Raw genomic sequence first — 27,695 nt, 5'->3', positions numbered from 1 at the left:
TACATTCTTTAACAGTTAACTATGACAAAGGCTGCAATTCAGATTTCTCCCTGTGACATGCTCCATAGTAAGCTCTGCCATTTACACTAACGTATACCTTAATAATAGAGAGCACACAAACGTTTCCTTAAAAAGAGACATCCGAATACTCTCGATTGCAGTCATGTATAAAAATGGATACCGTAAAATGTATGCAATCCTGTACAGACCAACGAATCTGTAGATCTCTTACACCCCTCCCCCTAGATACACGACTATAAATGCAAGAGATTCATAGAGAGTTGCTTTCTTGGGGAGGGAAAGAAAAGCCTCCCACAATAAGCTACCAGTTTACATTTCTCACAAAGCCAGCTCCAAAGCGGCGAATTGCTCCCACTCCCTCTTGGTGGGAGAAAAGAGAAAAGAGACTTTTCACCACCTCCTCCAGGCTGGTGCAAATCTTGGCCTCCCAGTCCGCCTTCCCCCATCAAAATCTCTCCTGTCCCAAGGAAACAAGTATACTCACCGGATCGGAAAAACGCCGCGATGTCTGCAGAGTCTTTGGCCGCCTCCTCAGCCCCTTCCCCGGCGTTGCCGCTGCTGGTCGTGGAGGTGGTGGTAGTGGAGCTGCTCATGGCTGCTGCGTGTAGTGGCTGCTCTTCCAGACAAGATCCCACCACCACCACCCTGATCCACTCACTGCTCCCCCGCTGGTGCCTGGGAAGAGGAAGGTGTGTCTATGTTTTGTCTTCAGGTCCCGGCTTCACCTTTTAGCAACAGCCAACGCGGAAATCCAGGCAGCAGAGTAATGCACCGAGATGGGGGTGGCTGCCGGTGGCAACAATAAATAGAAGAACATGAAGGTATGCGTGCAATTGCAGCTCTACGAGAGTCCCCCCAGCAGCCACCTAGGGGGCTGTGTGTGAACGCACAGATTCAATGCATGCGAGCAAGAGACAGGGGGTCCATAAGCAGGGACAATTGCAGGAGGAAGGGGGTGGGTGCATGGAGAGGGGTTGCAATCAGTGCAGCAGGAAGCTGGTGGGAGGGGAAACAGGGGTGTTGCAGCCTCTTCAGGGATCAGGAGCAGCAGCTGCAATAGCAGCGGTGGTATCCGCAGTAGCCACCATCCTCCATCTTGGTTTCAAGTGGGGTGGGCGGGGGAGAGGGGATCAGGGAAGAGAATCCCCGCCCAGGGCACAAGGGCGCAAGGAAAACGGGGAGAGATCGGAGGGGAAGCCTCGGCGATCTCCGGCTCTGCTCGGCACTGGGCGGCTCCCGCTGCTGAGGCGGCTTCTCATTGGCTGCCGGCGGGGGCGATCGCGGGGCTGCGCGATGCCGGGGATCCCCGCGTGCGAGAGGCCCCGGGACACCCTCCTGCCCGGGGAGAGAAACCCCGCAGCTAGCCCTGGCGGCGCGTGGCTCCTGCTGGAGGGGCGTTGCCTCCCCCGCCCCGGCTCTGTCCCTGCGATGGGGAGGAGCCGCTTGCGCGCCGTGCGTCCAGCAGGTGGCGCCAGAGCCGCGGCGCCAGGTGGGGGCAGGGCCCAGCCCCGCGGGATCGCAGCTGCCGCTGGGGGCTGCGTGTGGGGCCGGCTCAGCCTCCACAGCCCAAAAATATTTTCCCCAGCCGCCTATGGGGGAGGGAGAGCCCAACAGTCTCCTACTGCTGTAGGAAATGTCTGAGCAGAGCAAGGGATGGGTCCTGGGCTTGAAGCCTTCTCCGAGGGCAAAGGGCAGAATAGATCACTTTCTGCCCCCCCACCACCTTTGAAATGCGGGGGAAGGCAGCAGCCCCACTTCACAAAGTAACTGCAACACCCACCCCCGAGTCACTTGTAGTATCTAGCTCGACAGCACATATAGGTAAGATTAAGAACATCATTTTCTTCCCTTGGTCCTTTTTCTCAAAGCTGTTTGTGTTGTCCATCTCTATTGAAGCAGCAGAGAATCCTGTGGCACCTTATAGACTAACAGAGGTTTTGGAGCGTGAGCTTTCATGGGTGAATACCCACTTCTTCAGACACAGGTAGTGGAAATTTCCAGGGGTAGGTATATATATGCTAGCAAGCAAGCTAGAGATAACGAGGTTAGTTCAATCAGGGAGGGTGAGGCCCTGTTCTAGCAGTAGAGGTGTGAAAACCAAGGGAGGAGAAACTGGTTCTGTAATTGGCAAGCCATTCTAGTCCAGCAGCTGATGGTGTCAAATTGCAGATGAAACTGAAGGTCAACCAGTTTCTCTTTGAAGGTCTGAGTCTTGAAGTTTTTTGCTGCAGGCGATGGCCACCTTAAGGTCTGCTATAGTGTGGCAGTGGAGGTTGAGTGCTCTCCTACAGGTTTTTGGTATATTGCCATCCTTGGTATCTGATGTTGTGTCCATTATTCTTTCCGAGTGACTGCCAGTTTGGCGATGTACATAGCAGAGGGCTTGCTGGCATATGATTGGCGTTTATTAATTGGTGGACGTGCAGGTGAATGAACCAGTGTGGGTATGGCTGATCTGGTTTAGGTCCTGTGATGGGTGCTCGCTTGGTGTAGTATGTGGGCAGAGTTGGCATCGAGGTTTGTTGCATGGTTGGTGTCCTGAGCTGGGTTAACGATGGTCGGTGTGCAGTTGCTGGTGAGAGACGTCTTCAGGTTGCGGCTGTCTTGTGGGCAAGGAACTGCCTGCACCAGCACATTGGCTGTGAGCTCTGTGCTTTTATCCTCACAACACTATTTCCAAGGTTTGATGACAACATTATCTTCAGATCAGGTGGCATGCTATTGGGCACCCGCATGGCCCCACAATAACCAATATTTTATGGTGGACCTGACAACGCTTCTTCAGCTCTCGTCCACTCACGCCCTTCATCTACCTTAAGCTACATTGATTGACATTCTTTCATCATTGGACCCATGGGGAAGGAGAATTCGAGAAAATTCCACCATGATTTCAAACACTTTGACCCCCATCAACCTAGCCTGCGACAATCTACAACGGAGGTCCACTTTCTAGCACACAAGTGCAATAAGTGATGGGTCAACATTACCACCATAATCGAACCTACCGACCTCTACGCTACCTTCATGCCTCCAGCTTCCATCCCGGGCACATCACACGATTCCATTGTCTACAAGCCAAGCACTGAGGTAACACCGCATCTGCTCTAACCCTCAGACACGACAACACTACAAATCTCCCCAAGCATTTCAAACTACTAGATACCCGCACGAGGAAATTATGAAACAGATCAAACAGAGCAGAGTGTACCCAGAGGCTCCGACTGCAAGGACAAACCCAAGAAAGAAAACCATAGGACTCCACTGGCCAATCAATAAGCCCCAGCTACCCCACACCCCTCCAACGCATCAATCACGGACTCTAACAACCATCCCTTGGACAATGATCCACACGTTTCCCGGGTCCTCTCGGAGGTGGCAGGCCGTCTTGCCCACGACAGCTGCCACCTGAACGTATTCGTCACCAGCAACTGCACACGGGTACCATAGTAACTCTAGCTCAGGAACCAATCATGCAACAACCTCAGGATGCTGCCAACTCTGCCCAATATCGTACACAGCGACACCCTGGCTCTAACCAGATCAAGCCATACCATCATGGTTCTTCACCTGCGTCCACCAATGTAAATATACGCCATCATATGCCAGCAATGCCCCTCTGCTATTGTACATCGGCAACTGGACAGTCACTTACGTGGAAAGGAGCAATGGACACAATCAGATATCAGGGAATGGCAATATACAAAAACCTGTAGGAGAGCACTTCAACCTCCCTGGCCACACTTAGCCGACCTTAGGGGCCATCCTGCAGCAAAAAAAACTTCAGGACGACTTCAAAGAGAAACTTGCTAGCTTCAGTTATTCTGCAAATTTTGAACATCAGCTCTGGACTAACAAGACTGTGAAGGGCTTGCCATATACAGAACCAGTTTCTCCTCTTGGGTTTTCAACCTCTACTGCTAGAACAGGCTCACCTTACCCTGATTGAATACCTCGTTATTCTCTAGCTTGCTGTAGCATATAATACCTACCCGGAATTCACTACTGCGTCTAGAAATAGTGTATTCACCACCGAAAGCTCACGCTCAAACGTTGTTGTCTAACGTCTGTTAGTCTATAAGGTGCCACAGGATTCTCTGCTGCTTTTACAGATCCAGACTAACACGGCTACCCCTCTGATACATCTCTATTGAGATTATTGTTTCCCAAATTGTATTGTTTCTGTATTTTAATTATATATGTGAATGTGAATGTTTTGGAACTTTATAAATGAAGAAAATCCACTGAGTTTATTTCTTGTATTTGTATTTGTCATTTGATTTTGCCATTTCCAGCCATTTATGTTTAACAGCAACATTGTAGAATTCCAGACAGGAATAGCTAAGATTGCATCTATGCAAAGCTCACTTTTGACCTCTTCAACACCTAAGCAATTCCTCTAATCAGTTCAGAGGTTTCCCATCAAACTGAACATTTGCCCCATGAATACATTATTGCATGGAACGGAAAACACATGCTGAACAATTTTCAAGACATTTGGGGCTTCCACAGTCCTGAAAAATGCTTGCCACTTATCATCAGGTCCAGCAAGAATGTCAACTTCCATTAGAGCTGGGACACCAGTACTTAAGAGACAGAACTCCCTGTAGAAATCATCCTCATCCATGACAGTAGCAGCACTCAATTTCAAAAGGTCTTGCAGCTTCATTAAGTCATCAAATGCTGGCACTTCCTTGAAGTTTAGCCATGAAAATAACTTAAATGGAAAGTCTTTGAAAGAAAACCATTTCTCCAGATAAGCTACTGCTCAACTATACATAGTCTTTGCTTCATTTCTGAACTTTTCCTGGGCTTCCCTTGGCAAGCGTGGCAAAGTTCTGTTCACTTGATAACCGAAAAACTCATCCTTTGCTCTGTCAATCAGCTGGCTTCTGACATCCAACATCAGATCAAAAAGTTCTGTGGCATTTGTAGAATCCTTTTCAAGAATGGAAATTGACTTCTGAACAGGGATGGCTCTACAGTTTTCGCCGCCCCAAGCAGCACACCGAATTGCCACCGCGAACAGCGGGGGCAATCCATGTGCCCTTAGAGCGGCAGACGCGTTTCTGTGGCTGCGGCAATTCGGCAGCAGCTTCTATGTTTAGCTGAAGGCGCCACGGACAGCTAAACATAGAAGTTGCTGACAAATTGCCACCACCGAGGAAACACACGTGCCGCTCTAAGGGCACACAGACTGCCCCCGCCGTCCGCAGCGACAATTCAGTGCGCTGCTTGGGGGCAAAACAACAGGGACTGCCGCCCCCTGCAGATTGCCACCCCAAGCACCAACTTGGAATGCTGGTGCCTGGAGCTGGCCCTGCTTCTGAAACATGGCCATGACAGAATGCAAACAAAATAAATGTATTCAGGAAATGTCAACTTATCATTTAACTCATGCTCCTGATCTCCGATGAATCTCCAGATCAGCCTGTCACAGTTCGATTCCACAAGATCCAAGTACACTGTGATAGCTTATCAGTTCAACATAGGAGGAATTCTAGCAGAATACCATCAGGGTCTGTAGCCTTCCCTTTTTTTATCACACCAAGTCCTTCTTTTACTTCCTCAATGCTGATACTCGAAGGTTCTCCTCTGGGGATTGATGCAAGTGTCCAGTAAAATTGTTGATACACTCTTCTATCATCAAACGATTCCAGTGACTAGCAACGTTGTACTCTGCTACCTTCAGGACAGTACAGATCCCTGAAATATGGTGTGAGGCAATGATAATTGCCATTCTGAAGTCCGGGAAGCCCACTAATTAAGCAGGAAGCTATAGGCCAATTTCTCTACTATGCATAAGCTATAAAATTCCTGAACATATCATCCTCAAAATAATACACCCTTTTACTGAGCCAAGTATCCCTGTTGAACAGGCTGACTTCCAGCCAAATAGTAGTTGTTCCAGCCAAGTTATGGAACTCACAAATCACATTGAGGCTGGCTATCAGAAAAAACTAAAGACTGACACAGTATTTGTCGACATGTCATCTGTGTATGACACTGTATGGATTAAGGGCCTGATGCTGAAACTTGCAAAAATTATACTTTGCTATCAAACATTTCGCCTGCTGTGGACCATGCTAACAGACGCCTCTGGGTGTAAGACCAGCTCACCCTGTACCATAAATGGCTTACCACAAGACTCTGTACTCGCACCAACCCTTTTAAATATGTACCTAAGTGGCATGCCTCTAACTGAGTCATGAAAATTTGGATATGCAGATGATCTTGCGATGCCAATCCAAGTATTAAGCCTGCATAACATTGAGAAAGCATTAACGGAGGAACTCTGAAATATAGAACAATACTTCTGGAAATGGAGGCTCAAACCAAACCCTGGAAAAAATAATAGTAAGTGCATTTCATCTTAATAATCGGAGTGCCAAAAGCACGCTGAAAGTAGCTTTGTGTGGTAAAAATGTGCAACATAATTACATCCCAACATACCTCAGAGTGAAACTTTACCGCACCCTCACCTTCCGTGATCACCTTGAGAAGGTAGCTACAAAGATAAAAATAAGACTCGACATAATCCAGAAACTAACAGGTACAACCTGGGGTGCATTGGCATTAGTGTTGTGAACATCCGCAATACTACTTATATTCGGTAGCTGAATATTGTGCACAGGTGAGGATCGGATGCAGCCACATGTGACTTGTTGACACGCAACTGAGTACAATGATGCAGTCCATCATTGGAACCCTTAAGTTGACTCCAACACCATGGCTACCTGTTCTGTCTCATATTGTTCCCCCACAATGTTAGGACAGGATATGCTGAACTGCTGCAGCACTCTGTGAAGCTCAGCGAATCCAGGAAAACAGATGTCTTCTTATCCACCAAGACCTTGACAATGCCCCACCCCTCAACATCCTTTGTCCCGCAAACCTTTGTGGGAACATTAGCTTAGCCTCATGCAATCAGGCTGTGATCAGAAGGAGGCTTGGAAAGCAGATTGGGCTAAACAAGACTTCAAAAATAAGCACCTTATGCCGGATCCCATGCAGAAGGTGCCTGGGTTCGACCTTCCACGGTCTTCTTGGTCTACTCTGAACTAACCATGGTAGATGCAAACATCTAATGCACAAATGGAAAATCAAGGACTCCCCAGTGTGTGAGTGTGGCTCTCCATGACAGACCATGGAACGTATCACCATCTACAGCCCAATTTATATATATGAAGGAGGCATTAGTGCAATAAATTCTGCCACTCCTGATGTAGCCATTTGACTCAATTAACTTCAAGTGAAACTGTAGTTGCTGTTCTCCAGCAGCCATATGAAAGAAGAAAAAGAAGTTCAACAGAAGCCTTTCAGTTGTAGTGAAGAGGATTAACCAGTGAATGGGCACATGCAAAAGTACTTTCTGATACTCTTGCTCCACAAGTTCAAAGCAGGATTTGAGATGTTCTACTTTTTTTGCACTGCATGAAAACTCATTGAAAATCTTCAAAACCAAACCTTCTATGCCAAAGCTGAGGGCTTTCATGCATTTTTTTGCTGCATTGTTTAAAACATAACAGTTGCAGTTAGCTTGGATCTTCAGTGGTTGCACAGCTTTAAGTTCAGCAAACACAGAACAGTTCTTACCATAATTCACAGAAGCTTTATTGGCTCCACAAGCACTGACATTTTTCAGGTCCAACCCAAGCTCATTTATGGCATTAATTATGCCTCCTGAAATCAACTCCGATGTCTCATCTAGTTCTTCATAAAAATCCGAAAGGATGTTGTTTATATCTCTTCCGATTTAAAAAAAAAAACACCAAGTAGCTGAAGGAAAAAACTTCCGGCTTCCTTCATTTGAAGCATAAGTAGCAACTGCAAAGGGAGAACCTTTCTTTTAGCTTTTATACTGCTGTTTCCAAAGAAAACACATTCTCAACTAGACTTTTGATTTTTGTTCCTTTCAGCTTCATTTTATTTGCCACAGCAGAAGAGTATGTACTAATTTGCTATCACAGTCATTGACAAAAAGCTGTAGTTGTGCTTCACTTCATGAAAGACATAGGCCAATTCACTTGCAGCCACAGTGTCATCTTTAACTTTGTTTCCCCATGAGAAAAATGTTGATATGCATGCATAGGTGCCAACTCTGTGGGTTCTCCAGGGCTGGCGCACCATGGGGAAAAAATGGTGGGTGCTGAGTCTGCAGCTTTGGGGGCATTGATCAGACTTGGTATGTGTTGCAGCAGACTAGCGTGTCTGGCTCAACAAGCCAGGGTTCTGGAGTCCCAAGCTGGCAGTGGGAAATGGGCTCAGAGGTAATTCCAGCATGTCACATGACAGCTTCAAGGGGGTTTATGTGACCGAACCCGTCACAGTTGGTCAGCTGGCTTTAGAAATGAACTCTAACTAGCTCCCCTAGGAACCAGAGGGATGTACAAGAAAAGCCTCTCTAGGAGTGGGGAAACTAAGAGGCAGAATAGCTGTTGGAGGGGAAAGGAGCCCAGATACAGCATCATTTGGACTGGATTCTGAGACAGTCAAAGGTACAAGCAACAGCTGCCTCCTAACTGGGGCTACTATCTCTCCTGAACAGGGATGATCTGACCCCAGATGAACCTTAAATGAAAGCCAAAATCAGGTAATTGGGATCCAGGGGCACAGCAATTAATACAGGGCTGGACGCCCACCAGGAATAAAGTTTTAATCACAAGAACTAGAGAATTAATGATGGATGTTGTAAGACATGCCAGACCCTCACCACTTTTTTCAGGAGGCTGCTCTCTGAATTTGAGGCGGACTCGTATTTCTTACACACAAAAATGCCAAGGATTCCTATGTGTGTTGCTGGAGCTGCTGCAACTTCACCTTTATGAAAAGTTAATATATTTTTAGTCATTTTAGCATACTCAAAGAATATGTTCAAGTACATTTTCCTACTTTTAATAAGGGAACAGTTTCAGAAATCCTCACTAGAAAGGCAATTTCAAACTGAGTTATTAATAAATTCTTTCTTAGCTTTTGCAAGATAGTAATTACTGTCCTGTTTTAAAAGGGGAACTGTTAATGAGGCCATGCTACTACATCCCCACCTGCACCACTTGACTTCCCCAGATATTACAAAGCCAAACACTCCATGTCTCTTGATACTGATTAACCCTTCCTTGCCCTCCCTCTTTCTTTTCTTTGATAGTATCGGCCTTCCCTGCAGAAATCTGAGAACAAGTTTGTGAGATGCTAACAAGATATTGCATGATCCCACATATGTATAAGCAGGACTGAATTTCAGGTAGGCTCACAGTAGTTCAGAGTAGATGGGTTAATCTGAAAGCTATTCTCTTCTTGAATATGCCACTGAACACTACACATGCTACTTCTGGGGGAATTCTGCATCACCACACAATGCAGAATTTTGCAGAAATTCATGTTGGGTGGGTGCACAGACTTTCCTTTTTTCCCCACAGAAATGGGGTGCAGTGCTGCTGGCCAGCAATAGGGGCCACTGTACCTGGCAGAGTCCAGAATGCAAATAGAAGGCAAGGTCCGGGGGAGGGATTTTTTTACCTAATTTCTGTACATGGTTCTGTTTATATTGCAAGGCTTATCTTGACACTGGTCTACTCATCAGTAAGATACTTAACTAAGAGTATTACTGCATGCATGTTAAGAGGTGGTGAGAGACATTAATTTCACTTGTCTACAAGATCCCCAAGACATTCAAGAGTCTCTGAACAGTACTGCAAGGTTATCATGCCCCTTCTCTTCTTCCTATGGTCTGATTCCCCTTGTTTATTCCCCCTCACCTCCACTTCCATTTGTTCGGATTTTCTCTTATATAAGCGCCTATTACCCTCCACGCCATCCCGTTTTTTCACAGTTACTATCTGGTCACCCTACCCCCCATGAGCTCTCTTTCCCCCTCCCCACCCAGCCCCGGGAGGAGCTCACTGCCCCCCACCACTCTGGCCCCGGCAGGAGCTTGTTCTTCCCTTCTCCTCCCCTACCCCACCTTACCCTAGCAGGACCTCATTCTACCCTCACCTCTCACTCCCCTGCCCTGGGCCCGGGAGGAATTCACTCTTCCCCCCATTCCAGCAGGAACTCGCTCTTTCCTGCCTCTGCCGACCCGGGACCAGAGAAGTTCTATTCCCCCTATAATTATTGGGGAGGACATGCCCCTGCTTGCTCCCCCTTGGGCATGCCCCTGTTAGGGAGTAAACTCAGCATGCTCTATGGTCAAGCTAACTGAGACAGGCTTCAGCTGGCATGCAACCTGACCAAGAAGTGCACTGTACTGCCTGAAGGCCACTGAAGATTTATGAAAAAAATTCAAAACTAGTGAGAACTGAAAGGTATGGTTGACAAAGGGGAACAAATATATGTGAAATATGAGAGAAGTTGCATTCCCCCCATAACACAAGCAGATCAGTTTAATAATACATGAAATGTAGGTCTTCATGGTTGTTTTTCTATCAGAGCCAACTAGAAGCTTATGGTAGCAAAGACAGCTAGGATTTTCCTGCTCCAAAAGCCTAGGCCCTTAATCACTTAAACTGAAGTATGTCTGTGAAGTTACACTCCATTTTCTGTATGGAAGTATGCTTATGATATGGATATGACATAACTGAGATGTACTTTATGCAAGATGGCTCACGGAGGATATCATTAGAAAGGTTATGATTTGCTAAATGTGATTATCCAATTAGTATGCCTTTATCATTTCTGTATCTAAAGTTAGGAATATGGACTATGTAACTGTGACACATGCTCAGAAAGGATTAAACGTCCTGCAAAATAAATAACCCTCAGAAGACAAGTGGGTAGATAATGTTTGTGGATGTACATATGTATGAGTAGGGTCAACCATGTAATCAACAGTCCCTGTCTATGCTGTATTCTGATACTTCAGAGATCAAAAGAACATCCTAACATTTAAATGAATTGTAAACACGAGATATCTTGATATTCATCTCTCTTTGAAATGTACTGTGAATGGTGGCAGAACAAGCCTTATGTTAATTCATATAGCTAAGTACTGATGATGGACCTTCTTCAAAGTCATCCTAATTATCTTTTCTTCTCCAAGGAAATCCCAACTTGTCAAACTGTTGCTTGGCTGGAAGTTGCAATGTTAAAGGTAAGCCATATATGGTAATGGCTCGACCCAACTCAGTATCTATCACTTGTAAGACGCTCCCACCTCCGAATCACTGGAAGGATGACTGATCCCTGGGGAAATGAAACTGAAGAAAGATTTTTTAAATGAAAGATAGTACAACAAATAACTCAATGGTGAACTTGGAACTGTGGGCATTGAGCTCAGACCCAATTACACCTTACAAATATGGGTGACTAACAACGGTGTTACTATTGACTGGTTTTAGGATGGCCGGGGACCAGTTCAGAGATTCGTCTCTGTAGCTGGGTGGTTACCCGCTCCTGCCCTGAGGGGTTTAAAGACAGCCCTGGGAGAGGGCTGTGGCAGAGGAAAAAACTGCTAGGCTGATTGGGGAAGTAGCCGCAGCTGGGCCACACCCCAATCAGGCCTCAGCTGGCCCTATATAAGAGGCTGGCAGCCAGGAACTCGGCAGTTTCTCTCTGTTTGTAGAGAGAAATGGGCCTGGCTGCAGGGAGCTAGAGACAGGGTATTTGAGTGAAGCAGGGCTGGGGAAAGGCAGAGGAGCCGGGGAGCTCCAGCCTGGAAAGCCCCAGACTGCCGCCTAGCAGAAGGCAAATAGGTACTGGGAGTTGCAGAGGCATCCCAGGGAGAGGCAAAGGCAGCAGGTCCAAACCCAACCTAGCCATATACTGAGGCAAGGTGGGGATAGTGGGTGGGGGTTCCCTGGAGAGGGGAGACTCTAAGACTGAGGGGTTACTGCCAGGTGGCAGTGCCCCAGATGACAGGGTACTGGGTCCGGGAGGGACACGGGGGCTAGCGGGACACCGGCCTCCAGAGGGCACTCCAACGGCTGGATGAGCTAATTTCCTGGACGACCAGCAGGAGGTGCTGCAGGAGTGAGTCCTATTATAGTCTCTCTGCTCACATCTTTCATCGGGGTTTAAGATTTCCCAGAATAAAACCCAACAAGCGAGTGCAGGAGTAAAGTTCAGGTATGTTTATTAGAAAACAAGATAAGTAAACGGGGTATGCTTTAAAGGACTCCCAACACAGGTAAGTAAATAGGTAAAGGTAACAGTATAACTGTATTGACTGTGACCCAAGACGGGTCCCAGCTAAGGGGTATAGAGTACTTAAAAGGTCTCTATCATATCTTGAAGCTTGTGTCTGGAGCCTCTTGACCTCATGATGCAGATCAGGCCCAGAACCGATCAGGTGACTCAGCAGGGTGAGAAGTGGACCTCAGGCAACAGGCAACAGGTAGGTGGTAATTCTGATTGATGCTGGTGATTCTTCTTTCTCCTCCCCTGCGTCATCGTGGGTGCAAGTAAGATTCAGAGGAGAGGGTGGCAGCTAGCAGCTCACCCTTGCATGCAAGTGTGTTAAACCCTCTCACAACCCTAAGGTGCGGTGACCTGGCTTACCCACCTGAGTAGAACACACTGCTGTGATCCAGCACTCTGCCACTCAGGTGGGCAGCCCCTTCCCTCAGACATGCTAACCCTTATATGCCCTTCTGCTACTGGGCAGATCACATGTCACATGGTTGCCCTGTTTCCCACCTTTCATTAGAAAGGGCGGAAAACTATACCTAAGGAGGGGGAAGAAAGGCAGCCAAGATGAATTCTTAGTTGTTGTTGTCAGGAATTCAAGATGACATGTGGGTATTAACAACCAGAATAGAAATACAGAAATTCTTCCCCTACATTATTATACTTGCAGATGGACCTCCGGACACAGACAGGCTGTGTGACTGAAACGTTGTTTCCTGGATTGCCCACTACTTATATAATGGTTGGCAAGAGGAACATAGAATCTGGATGAACCATGGCTATGGAGCATCTTGGGTGGAGATCAGGTAAGCTCTTCTGATGGTATATTGCCTCTCGAAGCACGCATCTCACAGGCTGCCGCTCAGAAGGACAGCACTACTTAAGGTGTGTTCTCACCTTATATAGTCTCTCTCTCAGCCATACCATGTGACCTAAACCCAGTGGTCTTCCCGCTGTTTTACACCAAATAACATAAAACACCTTGCAAAAGAGAACATGAACTTCTATAAAAGATCCTTGGGTCCTGATTCTCTCTTCTCAGATCTGCTTAGGCTTCATCAGGGGAAGTTTGAGTCACAAGACTGAGGTCTCAGTTATGCTGGTACCCTTTGAATATGAGATTTGGACATTGGACTATAACCTATGAACTATTTCTAAAAGAACTCTTTGCAACTACAAAGTTCACCATCTCTGCTATGAATCTGCACCTAAATGAATTGAACTCATGTCTGTATGTGTATTGATCTTTTAACCATACTCTCTCTCTCTTTTGTTTTTTAGTAAATTTTAGTTTAGTTAATAAGAATTGGCTATTGTGTGTATTTGGGTAAGATCTGCAATGTTAATTAACCTGGGAGGTAATGTGTCCGATACTTTGGGATTGGTAGAATCTTTTCTTTTACATGATGAAATAAGATGTACAGAAATGTTCGTTATATTTGACATGGGTACCTGGATGGAGGCCTGAGGCTGGATCATTTTAAGGGAACTGTGTTGTTTGGACTTCTGAGTAACCGGTACGGTAATAAAGAAGCTGTTTTATCCTGGCTTGGTAAATCTAAGTATTGGAATATCCCCCAGTTTTATTGGGATTGTCTGCCCCATTCTTTGCAGTTCACCCTAATTGAGTGACCACAGCTGGCTCCCCACTAGGATCCCAGTCACAGTAACAATTACAACTGGGTGTGTATTGGGAAGACACCCACCAGACGACAGGCCATCAGATTTTATGGGCCATCAGGAAGGAACAACAAGACTGTGAAGATACTAATCTCTCTCCCTCCTGGGAGGCGTCCTGGGACATAACTGTGACACTACTAGGTCAGATGGTCTTGTCACCTGATACTAGACATTTTCTTGGACTTCTAATAACTTTCCATTAAAAGGGGAGAGGGGTCAAGTTTGAGAAACAAAGGATTCCCACCTTATGTAAACCTTATTTAAGGGCATGGAGGAAGGCAAACAGGACTCCTCCTCTCCATGGCCTGTCTTCTCAAGAAGAGAGACTGCTAAAGACACCTAAAGGGAAGGCCAGGGGGGAGTCCAGACTAAGACAGAGGTCCAGTCTGAAAAGAACTATAACTGGAACTCTAAGCTACAGAAACTTTGCAACCTACCTAAAATAATAATAATAGGGTTAGAACTTACATTTTATAACCTGTTTCTTAGGTATATTGAGTGTAGCTTGCATATTTTGTTTTATATGCTCAGTAATCTGCTTTGTTTTGTGTGTTCTCTCTTATATTCACTTAAAATTCACCTTTTGTAGTTAATAACCCTATTTCTTGTTTATAATATAACCCAGTTTTTGCAATTCATAATTGGGGGCAAGAGGTAAGAGGCTGTGAATACCTTCCTCCACATTGAGGGAGGAGGCAAATTTCATAATATACCTTTGGGTTTGCACTCCACAGGAGGTGGACACCTGAGTGCTGGGGCAAGTGTCTTAAGCAGAGTCTTCCCAGAGCTGATCTCAGTGTCTATGTCGTTCTGCAGTTGGGTGTGGCCCTGCACCAGGCCAGCAGTCCGGAGCTCCTGGACTTCCAAGAGCTAAGCAGATCAAAGCAAGCATATCTATCACACTGAGGAGATTTAAACTTCAAGACTTCTTATAAGAAATGGAAAGGGAGGTGGATATTTTTTGCTGTTTTTAAAATTAAATAGGTAGCTAGTATTGTTTTTAAAATTATTACGAAGAACAAGTTGTTTGCCTGGACTGCTGAAGACCCGAATGCTTGTGTAGGAGGAACTCTTTGAGTTGTCTTCTTAAATACCTTCATGCTGTTTCACATCTGATACTCCTTGATGAAACATAGGAGCCTTGTCTTATAACAGGCTTAGTTGAAGTGTTATAAGCTCTGAAAGTGAGATCTTGGAAGAGTGTTGCTGTTTTCATAATGTAATAAAAATACTGTAGCGATAAATAATAATGAATAATTAATAGTAAATAGTGTGTAATAAGCATGTGATAAAAACAAATTTTATATTTCCAAGATCACTGCTTTTATAATTTATACTTAAGTAAAGGAGAAAATCCCTGGAAATATTCATTTTTAGGAGGGCGTTCGCTAGACTTGACATTTTAGTGAAAGGGTTGTTAAAGTTTGGGAACCACTGCAATAGATGTACTTAAGGTTGGCATTTTATAATTAAGTGCTTTCATGTAAGGTTAAACATTTATGTAGTTTTGAGAATCAGGGGATTGATATTTTAAGTTTAGTTCATGCCCACAGTTGAGCGTTACTGGAGAACATACTATAACTACTAATCAGTTTGGAGACCACTCCATTGTTTAGAAGGAATTTGCCTAAGCCCTGTAAAACAGGCTGTTAGCTTTGCAGTAGTACTAAACTAGTGAGCTGTTTCCCCAGAGCTCCTCCAACACACCTGGGCCAATTTTATTCCACTGTAGGAACACTGCCAGTTTACACCAGACAGTTATCTCGCCCTTGAGATTAGCTTGTAGGGTGTGGGTTTTTTTGGCACAGTGAAGAGTTTCATAATATGGCCTATCCTTATTGTATACTTTCAGTGATGAACACATCAACATACAAGCGGAAGGCAAAATTAAAGATAGGAGCTTTCAAGTTTTTGAGTGGGCATGATTAGCAATTGAGATGTACAGAATTATCCTGTACCTTTTTATTTTATTTTATTACAGAAGCTGAACTGAGTCATTTCTCCCACCATGAGCCAGTTCCTGGCACCTTTGCTGAGAAGCTTCTGTTTGACTTATAGGAATATTGTTATCAAAACCAGAACAGTTAAACTGATGGTTGTTTTGACATAAGAACAGCCACACTGGGTTGGACCAAAGGTGCATCTAGCCCAGTATTCTGTCTTCCAACAGTGGCCGATACCAGGTGCTTCAGAGGGAATGAACAGAACAGGTAATCATCAAGTGATCCATCCCTTGTCACCCATTCCCAGCTCCTGGCAAACATAGGCTAGGGACACCATTACTACCCATCCTATCTAATAGCCATTGATGGACCTAGCCTCCATGAATTTATCTAGTTCTTTTTTGAACCCTGTTATAGTCTTGGCCTTTACAACCTCCTCTGGGAAAGAGTTCCACAGGTTGTCTGCGTGTTGTGTGAAAAAATACTTCCTTTTGTTTTTATAAACCTGCTGCCTATTAATATTGCAACACTTGTTCATAGATTCATAGATTCTAGGGCTGGAAGGGACCTCGAGAGGTCATCGAGTCCAGTCCCCTGCTCTCTTGGCAAGACCAAATACTGTTTAGACTATCCCTGATAGACATTTATCTAACCTACTCTTAAATACCTCCAGAGATGGGGATTCCACAACCTCCCTAGACAATTTATTCCAGTGTTTAACCACCCTGACAGTTAGAAATTTTTCCTAATGTCCAACCTAAACCTCCCTTGCTGCAGTTTAAGCCCATTGCTTCTTGTTCTATCCTTAGAGGTTAAGGTGAACAGTTTCTCCCTCTCCTGATGACACCCTTTTAGATACCTGAAAACGCTATATTCCCTCTCCAGTTTCTCTTTTCCAAACTTAACAAACCCAATTTTTTAAGCTCCTTTTAGGTCATGTTTCAAGACCTTTAATCATTCTTGTTGCTTCTCTGGACCCTCTCCAATTCTCCACATCTTTCTTGAATGCAGTCCCAGAACTGGACACATACTCCAGTTGAGGCTTAACCAGCAGAGATAGAGTGGAAGAATGACTTCTCGTCTCTTGCTCAGAACAACACTGTAAGCATCCCAGAATCACGTTCTTTTTTTGCAACAACATCAACTGTTAGATCTATAATTTAGCTTGTGGTGCACTATAACCCCTAGATCCCTTTCTGCCATATTCCTTCCTAGACAGTCTCTTCCCATTTTGATGTGTGAAATTGATTTTTCCTTCCTAACTGGAGCACTTTGCATTTGTCTTTGTTAAACTTAGATTCGGTTCTTTTGGTCAGGGACCCATGTTTAAATTGAAAGCACCTGTCATTGTTCATGGTAGTACCCATCATAATGCTTACTCCTATTTACTCCTCTCCCTCTACTTTGCTCCCCACCTAGGGGCTACATGTCAAGCTTGTAAATGTTGAACACTACTCCAATTCTGAGTACTATTTTAAGTTCACCCTGTTACCCACAATCAAGCATCAATTTTAAATTGGAACTGTACGGGCACACCAATATACTAATGCTTCCAAGGAAGACCATTATCCACATTATGAATATGATCCTAGCAAGTTTTGAATTGTAAAAGTGAGGGAAAGTTTTCCTTTAGATGACATGTTGACATGTTGTGATCCACTTACATCCAGAAGATGTCCCTTTACAATGGCATAGGTACCTTCGTATATAGTTGATCCTAATACTATCTTCCTATTATTTCCAGCCTTTGTGTTTGACTCTTTACTCCGGCAATGTGTTCCACGGGTGGACTTTTTTTATGTTTCCGGTTTTACGTATTCAGAATTTACCAGCTATTCATTAGACCATTTGTTCTTATAATATGGCACACTAAGAGAGTCTTAATGCTATGCACAATTCCCTTCATAAATGGACAATTAGGTCAAACTTAGTTTAAGCTTTATTTTTATCAAGTCCTGTGCTTACAAAATCCAAGACAAAGAGCAATATTTTAATCCCTTAGGTCCAATAATAGTTACAGATTTTCTTGTGCTGTTTCGGTTAGTGCACAATATGCTACCAAGTGACGAAAACTAGTTTGGCTGTTGTCACTGCCCAGAAGAATGAATTGCAGAAAGCAACCAATCAGCGTAAGTGGTGAGAAGTTAGTTTCAGATTTAAATATCCAATCCAGGAATGGATTTACCATGAAACAAACTGTGCGGTAGCATGGGGGCCCACCAAAAATGGAAGACAAATATCAACCCGCCCCTGGCTGACAGCGCAGCAGGGCTCAGGCAGGCAGGCTGCCTGCATGCCATGGCTGGTGGCCCCACACCACTCCTGGAAGTGGCCGGCTGCTGGCGCGTCTCTGCATGCCTCTGGTGGGGTGGGGGAGGTGGTTCCTTGTGCTGCCCCTGCCCTAGGCAGTGCACGAAGACCTGCTGCCTCCCTCTCTCCAACAGGCATGCAGAGATGTGCCAGCAACAGGGCTAAGGCGCGGCTCCCTGCCCACTCTGATCTCTCCCTTCATGCTGCTTTGCTCCCAGAAGCAGCTGACATGTCCCTGTGGCTCCTGGGGGGTGTCTCCACATGCTGCCCCCATCACGAGCGCTGGCTCTGCAGCTCCCATTGGCTGGGAACTGTGGCCAATGGAAGCTGCGGGGGTGGTGCCTGTGGGCAGCAGTCCGTGGAGACCCTCCCTGTCCCTGCCACCTAGGAGTACTGCCGGAGGGGTATGTGTGCTGGTCTCTTTGGGAGCCACACCACCCAAGGTAAGCGTCGCTTCCCTGACCCCCTCTGACACCCCAACCCTCTGTCCCAGCCCAGAGCCTGCACCCTGCACCCAAACATCCTCCCAGAGCCCGCACCCCTCACCCCCTTCCACACCCCAACCCTCTGCCCCAGCCTAGAGCCTGCACCCAAACTTTCTCTCGGAGCCCGTTCCCCCTTACCCCTCCCTGTAAGAGTCCAAGCAGCCCAGAGATTTTGGATCTTTCCTTGAATCCATACTCACAGCTTCTACCCACGTTGACATTGTCACTACCCACGTGGGCTTTTCCTTTGATGACAGACACTGAGGAATGGATTTTGAGCCTTTGACCTCTGATCTTTACACACAATGACCAGTTGCTTTGAAATTAGCACTTTTCTGTTAAGTTCTCCATTTGCATTGCACAAGGCTTCTTCCTTATTTGATGGGTTATTTAGTTACAGAGGTACACACCATGTAAAATGTTTTCTACTACATTATAACAGGACACAAATAAGTGAAAACAATGCAGGTAACATCCCCCCCCCCCCCGCCCCGGTAAAACCAATATTCTTTCATTGCAGAAAGATCTTTTCCTTTATCCTATGTGGGGTGGGCAGCTGTAATCTACATCTCTCCCATCAGCTTAACCAGCCATAGCTGTCAGCTTTTCTCTCCATATTTGACAGTGGTCAAAGACTAGTTTTCTTCTACCTGCCTTGCATCCCTAGCAATATGTTTAGGGGGCATCATCATTTCCTCTTTGCTTCCTGAAAGATCATTGCTTCCAAGTGATATGTTGTCAAGTAACTCTGTTTCTGTCGTAGTATCAGATATCCAAGATTTACTTCAACAGCTTAGTAGTCTTTGAACTACTAAGTGAAAAATTTTATAAATCTTTCTTATGGAATTGTGGGCAAAGGAGCCATTTTGTTAGGAGTAAACCACCAAGTGAGCCAAAAGAAACTAGCCACGACTGCATTGTGACAATTCAGGTTGGAAGCTAGGAGATATAGAACTGCTTCAGAGTGCTGTGAGGAGCTGAACTATAGCAAATAGGTTGTACCAGTTGAATAATGTAGTGGGGGAGAGAGAAGTAGAGCATAAAATACTGCTCTACTGAAACTGACAAAGTTTTGAAGTTCATATATATCTGAAACTGTCCGTTCCTCCTGCCCCCCGTCATGTGGAATATTGAGTTTTGTAGTTTGTAATCCTCCATTTTAAGATGTAAAATGGAGAACAGTAAAGTCACTATGGAAGGTTCCTTCACAGTCTAGTCTTCACATGGAAATTGCCATAGTGGGTCAGAACGGTGATCGATGTATTTCAGAATCCTGTCTCAACAGTGGCAAATACTAGATACTGCAGACAGAGAATTAAATCCCCATAATGATTAATAATGTTTTGCCTATGGGGAAAATTTCTTCCTAATCTCATGCACTTAATAGTGGTCTTATATCTTGAAACATGATTGCTGTCCTTTATACATTTTTATCCTGCCTAGTGTACCTGCATACAATAGTCATATATGTCTAATCCTGTTTTGAATCCTATTAAGCTCTTGGCTTCTGTCTTGTGGCAGGGAATTCTACAGGGTAATTATGCAGTAAATAAAAAAACAACTATTTCTTTTCTCAGATTGTAGAAAAGTGGCTTACTATGGCACATTCCTTGTGGCTGGTTGTGGCATAGCAGCTCTTTCATATCTAGAATACCCTGCGGATGGTCATTCCAGTCCCACGGTAGTCTGCCTTTTCTCAGGGTAGTCTGCCTTTTGGCCAGAACATACCTTAGTTCTGCCATTTCTGGGTGGAGAAAAAGTCCATCTAATAGTCCTAATATCCTTACAAAAAGGTCTTTGAGCCCAGTTCTGGGCAGCATGGTCTTCATCACAGCCCTTCTCTCAAGGCTTCTAATTGTTCTTATCACCTTGCCAGGGGCTTCATGCTACCTTCCCACTGATTGGTAAGAGAACCTAGACCCACCATCTACAATGGGTTCCAGTCCAGGGTCACTGTAACAAATAGCTATAGTCTGCTCTGCCAAACTTGTTGCAGCTGCACCCTGACATCTTCCCACTAACCACATTTCTTATGTCAGGGCTCTTGCAAGCAAGTCCTCTGCAGTGTTCTACTCCCTGAGACCAGCACATACGAGTTATACCTCTGCTCGACTCCTCCAAAATCTCCCCTTGCTTTTGCATTCTACCTCACGGCCACTCAGGAGCCGGATCTACTCTCTGTAGGAGCCTTCTGCTTTCTGCAGCCCTTGCCGCAGCTTTCCTTCAGACTTCAGTCCAAAACACCCCTTATGCCCAAATTCACTATGCTTGCAGCCCAGGAGAGGAAACTCTCCACTGTGTCTCACTGGGATCTCCTGCCTGGTTTCCTTCCCCTGTCACAGCAACCTCAGCATGTGAGGCTATGACCCTGTCCTATATCCTTGAAAAAGTGATTTAATCCTTTCTTAATGCTACCCCATTTTCCCAGCACTCACCAATACTTTCAATCTATATTCTCTCACCTTGAGGCATCTTAGTTCTTCCTAAAGAATTATTCTTTCTGTATAATTCTCCCTACAATGCTAATGTTCAACTGTTTCTTTAACTTTGCTTGTTTCCGTGGGCAGTGGATGAACTCCTGCTTTGGGGAGGCTAGCTTGCTGACACTGCCCTTTGTGTTAGAAGCCCTGCCCCCCCTATGTACCATAGCCCCGAAAACCTTCCGCTCTTAACAAGAGGAGCCCTGAGGGCCCCCTCTTTTGACCAAAGGAGCCCCAGCCTGCCTTCCCCAGCTACACTGTGCTGAGCCACTGGCCCTGCCCCAGTGCTGGGCTGAGTTCCCTCCCTCCAAGCATGGACCAAGCTTCCAGCCCCTCTGAAGACCCCCCTGTCTGAGCCGCCGGGCCAGCATGAATGCCGGGTCAGCTCCAGTGCTGGGCCACCACCCTCTCTGCCCCTGAAGACCCCCCTGGCTGAGTCGCTGGCCCCCTGCCTGTCGGGCTGAGCCACCAGACCCCATCGCTGAGCCAGCCCCAGTGCCCAGCCGAGCCACCTCACTCCCCCACCAGTGCCCACCTGCTGCTAGCTTGCTGCATCCCTCCTCACTCCTCCTCTCCCAAGAGGAGGAGGAACGCAGTGAGCAGCAGCAACTTCTCAGGAGGATGGGGTGGAGTGGAGGTAGAGATGACTGGTACCTGCTGAGAGTGGGTGGGTACAATTAAAAGGTTTGCCCCCACCAACAGCTTGAGTCATACCCCCTAGGACATGCCCCACTCTTACGCTCAACGTCCCTCCTTGCAGCTCCTAGGTGTTAGCTCCACGTGGAGAGGCAGCAGCAAACAGCTGGAGCTGCAGGGAGTGGCTGCTGCTTTAGCTTTGTGGGAAGAGACAGCAGTAAAAGCAGTGGCTTTCCCTGCAGCTCCCAGCTGTTTGCCAATGCCTCTCCCCACAGCCACAGCTCCCAGCTTCCAAGGAGCTGCAGCTGCCATGCAGGGAGGGGACCCTGCAACACCATATAACCAAGCAGGGACAGCAAACACTGGCAAAAATTGTGCGGGGGAGAGGATGTGACCCCACGTGCCCCCTCACTTGTCATCTCTGAGTGGAGGACTTACCAGCAGGCAGCAGCAGGCAGTGGGGACCTCGGGGAAGTGGCAGGGCCACTGCAGCCCAGATGTCTGGCGGTGGGTCGTGGCAACTGTGCCAGGGAATGCACAATGGGTGGTGGGTATAATAGGGTGCCAAGATTTGGGGGTGCCAAAAAATGGTGCCCACATTTTTTTTACACTACAGTGGGGGTTAGGTTCTAAAGTCAGTGCGTAAGAGGAAAATCTCCTATAGTGAAAATTACCATAAAGTACAGTATACACAGTATACACTAGAACAGGGGTCCTCAACCTATGGCATGCGTGCCAAAGGTGGCATGCGAGCTGATTTGTTTTTGAATGGCAGGCTGCAGGTCCCAGATGCTGCTGAACCCGCTGCCGACCTGGGGTTCCGTTCACTCCACTAGAGTGGACTCCAGGGGTCCTCAGTCTACGGCCTGCTCAGCCCGCTGCTGGTCCTTCTCAGCCCGCAGCTGGCTGAGTGAACAGAACCCCAGACCGGCAGCAGGCTCAGCGGTGTCTGGGACCTGCAGCCTGCCATTCAAAACAAATCGGCTCGCGTGCCACTTTTGGCATGCATGCCATAGGTTGAGGACCCCTGTTATAGTGTATACTGTGTGTACTGTGCTTTATGGTAATTTTCACTATACGTGATTTTTCTCTTATGCACTGACCTTAGAACCTAACCCTTGCATAAGATGTGACTCCACTGTATTCATTTTTGAAAGTTGATAATAAGGATGCTCTGGGGGGAGGGGAGAAGGAGGAGGGGCCCAAGGTGGAAGTTTCACCTAGGGTGCAAAATATCTTTGCACCAGCCCTGGTATACTCTGTTCCTCATGCTTTTTTGTATTTCCATTTCTAATTTTATAATATGATCAACTGTGCATCTTATTTTCCTGAAACCACTTTGTACTGAGTTTGTAATTTCATTTCCACCCCCCCCAGCAAGTATGCTACTAATCTCTCATTTATTATTCTTTCCATAATTTTGCTCACATACGATGGCAGGTTTTCCAGTTAGTGTAACTGTCACTTGCTTCCATTCTGCTGATAGTATTCCTTTCCCCCATATATTTTGGTAGTTCTCAGATTGTGGGTCGGGACCTCAAAGTTACTGGGACTTGGGACTGAAGCTGAAGCCTGGGCTCCCTTTCCCTCCCTCTGCCTCACGTCCTGCCCCCTCCCTACCCCCAGGGTCATATAGTAACTTTGTTGTCAGAGGGCATCATACTTCAATTAAGTTTGAGAACCCCTGCATTATCATATAATTTCAATAAAACCCTTAAACTTTCTTTTGGAAGATGCTTAATTATTGTATTACATGTGCTTTCTTTATCTAGGGCTGTCGGTAGCTTTTTTGAGTTTCTGTATACTGAGACTTTCATTCAATACATTATCTTTACTGTGTACCCAGCCATTGAGGAACTCAGTTTTCTTCAAATAACATTCCTTTTTGTTCACAAAATCTTCATTTTGATTGATAGCACTACCAATTATTTGGACCACTGTTGCTAAAAAGTAAGTTTTTCCTAAGTGAAAAATTCCAATTTTATCATGTACATTTAGACTAGGTATAATTTGTTTTTACTCTATATTCCATTCATTCTTTTAACTTTGTTTATATATCTCTGTAACTTTAGAATTTTTGTTCATTTTCCCACAATTCTTTCTCCACCTCTCTTTCTTTGCCTTTTCCGTAAGTCTTTGTGCTACGCTTTACATCTTTTGTAGTTCATTAGGTCCTTGCTAGTCATTGTACTTTTTACTTCTTTTGTATGCCTAATTTCTTTCTTTAATTGCTGTTTTACAATCTTCATTCTAATGGTAATGGATTTCTGAGTCTGTGGTACTTCAGTGTCATACATATAGCTAGGTGGCTGCTGCTACAACTCCCTTGATTATATCATCATGAAATTCCTCTAAATGATCAGTTATACAATTGATACTTAGATATTCATCACATTTACTCCTAAAGCATCTGCAGTTAACTTTTGTAAGGCTTCAGGTAGGAATTCCTTCAGTGTTTTCAACATTACCCTGACCTTGATATGTAATTAGCATAGGGAAATGATCACTTCCCATTCCACCTTTTGTGTAAATTTCCCTGCAGCATTTGCTTGCTATATTGCTTGTTGCAATTTCCAGATCTAAACGTGAAATGTTCCATTCACCGAATTAAACCTAGTAGGTGCTCCAGTATTTAGTAATAGCAGGTTGTGCATGTCAGTGGATTGCTCCAGGCATTTGACATTACAGTCAGTTTTTCTGCTTCTTCATAATTCATTATAGCTATTAAGATCTCCACCAATAATATACAGGTCTTTGATACTCTTAAATAACTCTTCCAATTCTAAGTTGTCTAGCTTTTTACATGGGTTGTAGACATTCTAGATTCATATAAAGGTGGTGTTATTCTGCAGAGAAATCTTAATGGTGTTATATTGAAAACTTCTGTATGGCTATTTTGACATTGCTATGGCCTTCCTTTATAAATATACAAACCTCTCCTCCTTTTGTTATTTTTCTGTCATTGATTATATTATGTCCTGGAAGTCTACACATATGTTTTCTTTACCAACCATATTTCTTGTACACATATCACATCAGGTTTGTTTTCCATTTCAGAAAGAGTTTTCTTTAATTCCTGGCCATGTGTTATTAAACTACATGCAAAAATTGTTAGAACCACGTTGTTTAAACTACATTACTACTAGGCCCCTACCAAATTCACAGGTATGAAAAATGAGTCACGGACCATGAAATCTGGTCTTCCCCCATGAAATCTGATCTTTTGCATGCTTTTACCCCATACTATCCAGATTTCACGGAGAAAACCAGTGTTTCTCAAAGGGAATTGCAGGGGAGTCACAAGGTTATTTTAGAGGGGTCATGGTATTGCCACCCTTACTTCTGCACTGCCTTCAGAGTTGGGCAGCTGGAGACCTGCATCTGTTGGCCGGGTTCCCAGCTCTTCAGGCAGTGCCCTGCCAGCAACAGTGCAGAAGTAAGGGTGGCATTACAATACCATGCCATCTTTCCTTCTGCGCTGCTGCTGACAGTGGCTGTCCCTTCAGAGCTGGCTCCTGGCCAGCAGCTGCTGCTCTCCAGCTGCTCAGCTCCAAAGGCAATGCTCTCACCAGCAACAGTACAGAAGTAAGGGTAGTAATACTGCAAGCGCCCCTAAAATAACCTTGTGACCGCCCCCACCCCAACTCCTTTTTGAGTTAGGACCCCTACAATTACAACACCATGAAATTTCAGATTTAAATAGTTGAAATCATGAAATTTACTGTTTTTAAAATTCTATGACTGTGAAATTGTCCAAAATGGACCATGAATTTGGTAGGGCCCTAATTATTACCGTCTCTTGAAATTGTCTGAATGTGGGCTATGGAGAGATTGCCTGTATGTAAATACTTGTCTGCTGCTTTTCTATAATTTTTATTCTTTCAGTCTTCTTCCCTGTCTGTACATGCAGTTAATCACTTTTACCATAAATGCCACAAATTTTTCTTTGTCTACAAGCAGTACATAGACTCATAGACTTTAAGGCCAGAAGGGGAGCATCGTGATCATGTAGTCTGACCATGGGTGGCCAGTGAACCCCCACTTTAGGGAAGCTAGCCTGCTAGCCCTGCCCCTTCCACCCAAGGCCCTGCCCTCCAGAGCCCCTAAACCCCCCATAACAGGAGGAGCCCTGAGGGCCCCTCTGTGACCAGAGGAGCCCTGTCTTGCCCCCTTCAAGCCAGCCCCCCCCCTCGACACCCGGCACAGGGTGCCACTTCATGCTGCTCCCCCCACACTGGGCCAAGGCGCTACCCTCCACCCCTGAGTGCCAGGCTGGGCTAGCCCCAGTCCAGGGCCGCTCCCCCCATGGAGTGTCATGCTGAGCCAGCCCCAGTGCCGGGCTGAATTGAGCCAGCCCCCCTTCCAGACCACCAGGCTGAGCTGCCCCCCACCCACCAGGCTGAGCAGGCGGCCCCCCATCCCAGCTGGCAGCCCCAGTGCCCAACCACCTCACTCCCCTGCCAGCACCCCACTAACTCACTGAGTCCCTCCTCACTATCCCATCCCCGAGGAGAAGTGACACAGCGAGCAGCAGGGACCTGGAGTGGGGTGTGGAGTGCAGGTTGGCTGGCAGCTGCAGATGCAGGCAGTGGATGGGAGTGCCTTGGGGAAGGGGCAGGACACCATGGCCCAGGTGTCCTTCGGGGGCTGTTGCACCAGGGCAGGCTTATACCCGTACCACCAAGGCTATTTATAGGCCAATTTGCCATGGTATGAATCCTCTTCGCTCTAAGGATGGAACCACACTTCTGAAGGACAAGGAAGCTATCAATTCTCGATGGAAAGAACATTTTGAAGATTTCCTTAACCATAATTTTATGGTTGCAGATGAAGTCCTTGAGCAAATCCCTGAATGACCATTTAGGGATGAGCTTGGAGACCCTCCCAATTTTTATGACGTACACAATGCTACCAAGCAGATGAAGAACAAGAAGGCAATAGGTCTAGATGTGATCCTCGCTGAAATCTTTAAAGACAGTGGACCAGAATTAATTCAGCAGCTTTAGCTGCTAATACTTAAAATCTGGATAAAGGAGGAGATATCCAGTGAAATGAGGGATGCCCTGATTGTCACCATCTTCAAGAAAGGGGATAAAGTGGATTGTGGGAATTATCATGATATCTCCCTCCCAACCATTGCAGGCAAAGTTCTGGCATGGATCCTTGCAACCCGCCTTCTGCCCCTGTCAGAAGAAATTTTACTGGAGTCACAAAGTGGTTCCCGACCATGTCATGGAATGTGGATATAATCTTCACAGCATGGCAGCTGCAAGAAAAGTGCCAGGAGCAAAACTGACCACTGTACATGGCTTTTATAACCAAAGCCTTTGATTCAATGAATCGCCATGCCCTCTGGACTGTACCTTCTGAGAGTGGATGTCCTGATAAATACATCCCTGTCCTAAAATTGCTTCATGATACCATGAAAGCGACTGTTCTGAGCAGCACTGGCTCCCAGAGTGAACCTTTCGAAGTACGAACAAGAGTCAAACAGGGCTGTAACATCGCTCCAACCACGTTTGCGCTTTTTATTGCCATCATTCATTACCTAATTGCAGGGAAGTTTACAGCTGGCATTGAAATCATTTATAGAATGGATGGAAAGCTTTTTCTGTTGTGGAACTTCAGTATGCTGATGACAATGCAATCTTTGTCCACTCTGTGAAAGATCCTCAAACTATTTTGTATGTGTTTGCTGATGCTTATGCGTGTCTTAGTTTCACTCTTAATATCAAGAAGACTAAAGTGCTCTATCAGCCCTCTCCAAATGAGATATTACATGCCCCATCTACCAAAATCAATGGAGTGGCACTGGAGAATGTCGATCATTTCCTCTACCTTGGAAGTCATCTTTCATCCAAGGCAGATATTGATGCAGAAATTCAACATCGCCTGAGCTGTGTCAGTGTAGCTTTTTCTCGTTTACGACACAGGATCTTTGACGATCACGACATTTGAACTGCTTTTTTATCAAGCCGTTATTCTCCCAACACTGTTGTGTGAGTCTGAAGCTTGGACAA

At 45.7% G+C, this 27,695-nt stretch overlaps 1 protein-coding gene and 1 long non-coding RNA gene across 4 annotated transcripts in view; one reads left to right on the top strand and one right to left on the bottom strand.

The window, feature by feature from the left end:
* TRIO (trio Rho guanine nucleotide exchange factor) overlaps positions 1–1,203 on the bottom strand; it is a 457,553-nt gene extending 456,350 nt beyond the window's left edge. The window contains exon 1 of one of the 3 annotated variants that reach the window (XM_075062688.1): positions 506–1,203. In XM_075062688.1, coding sequence (XP_074918789.1) covers positions 506–614 — 109 coding nt within the window. In that variant the 5' untranslated portion in view covers positions 615–1,203. The remainder of the gene's footprint in view (positions 1–505) is intronic. The other 2 variants (XM_075062687.1, XM_075062686.1) reach the window with 2 other exon arrangements.
* On the top strand, positions 766–12,330 carry LOC142046351 (uncharacterized). The gene is made up of 3 exons (XR_012655271.1): positions 766–842; positions 11,057–11,107; positions 12,250–12,330. It is a non-coding gene; the product is annotated as an uncharacterized LOC142046351 (long non-coding RNA).
* Positions 12,331–27,695: the final 15,365 nt, after the last annotated feature.

Source organism: Chelonoidis abingdonii, chromosome 2 (assembly GCF_003597395.2).
Source record: "Chelonoidis abingdonii isolate Lonesome George chromosome 2, CheloAbing_2.0, whole genome shotgun sequence".
In the NCBI taxonomy this organism is placed as follows: domain Eukaryota; kingdom Metazoa; phylum Chordata; order Testudines; family Testudinidae; genus Chelonoidis; species Chelonoidis abingdonii.
This window is presented reverse-complemented; position numbering and strand designations above follow the sequence as displayed.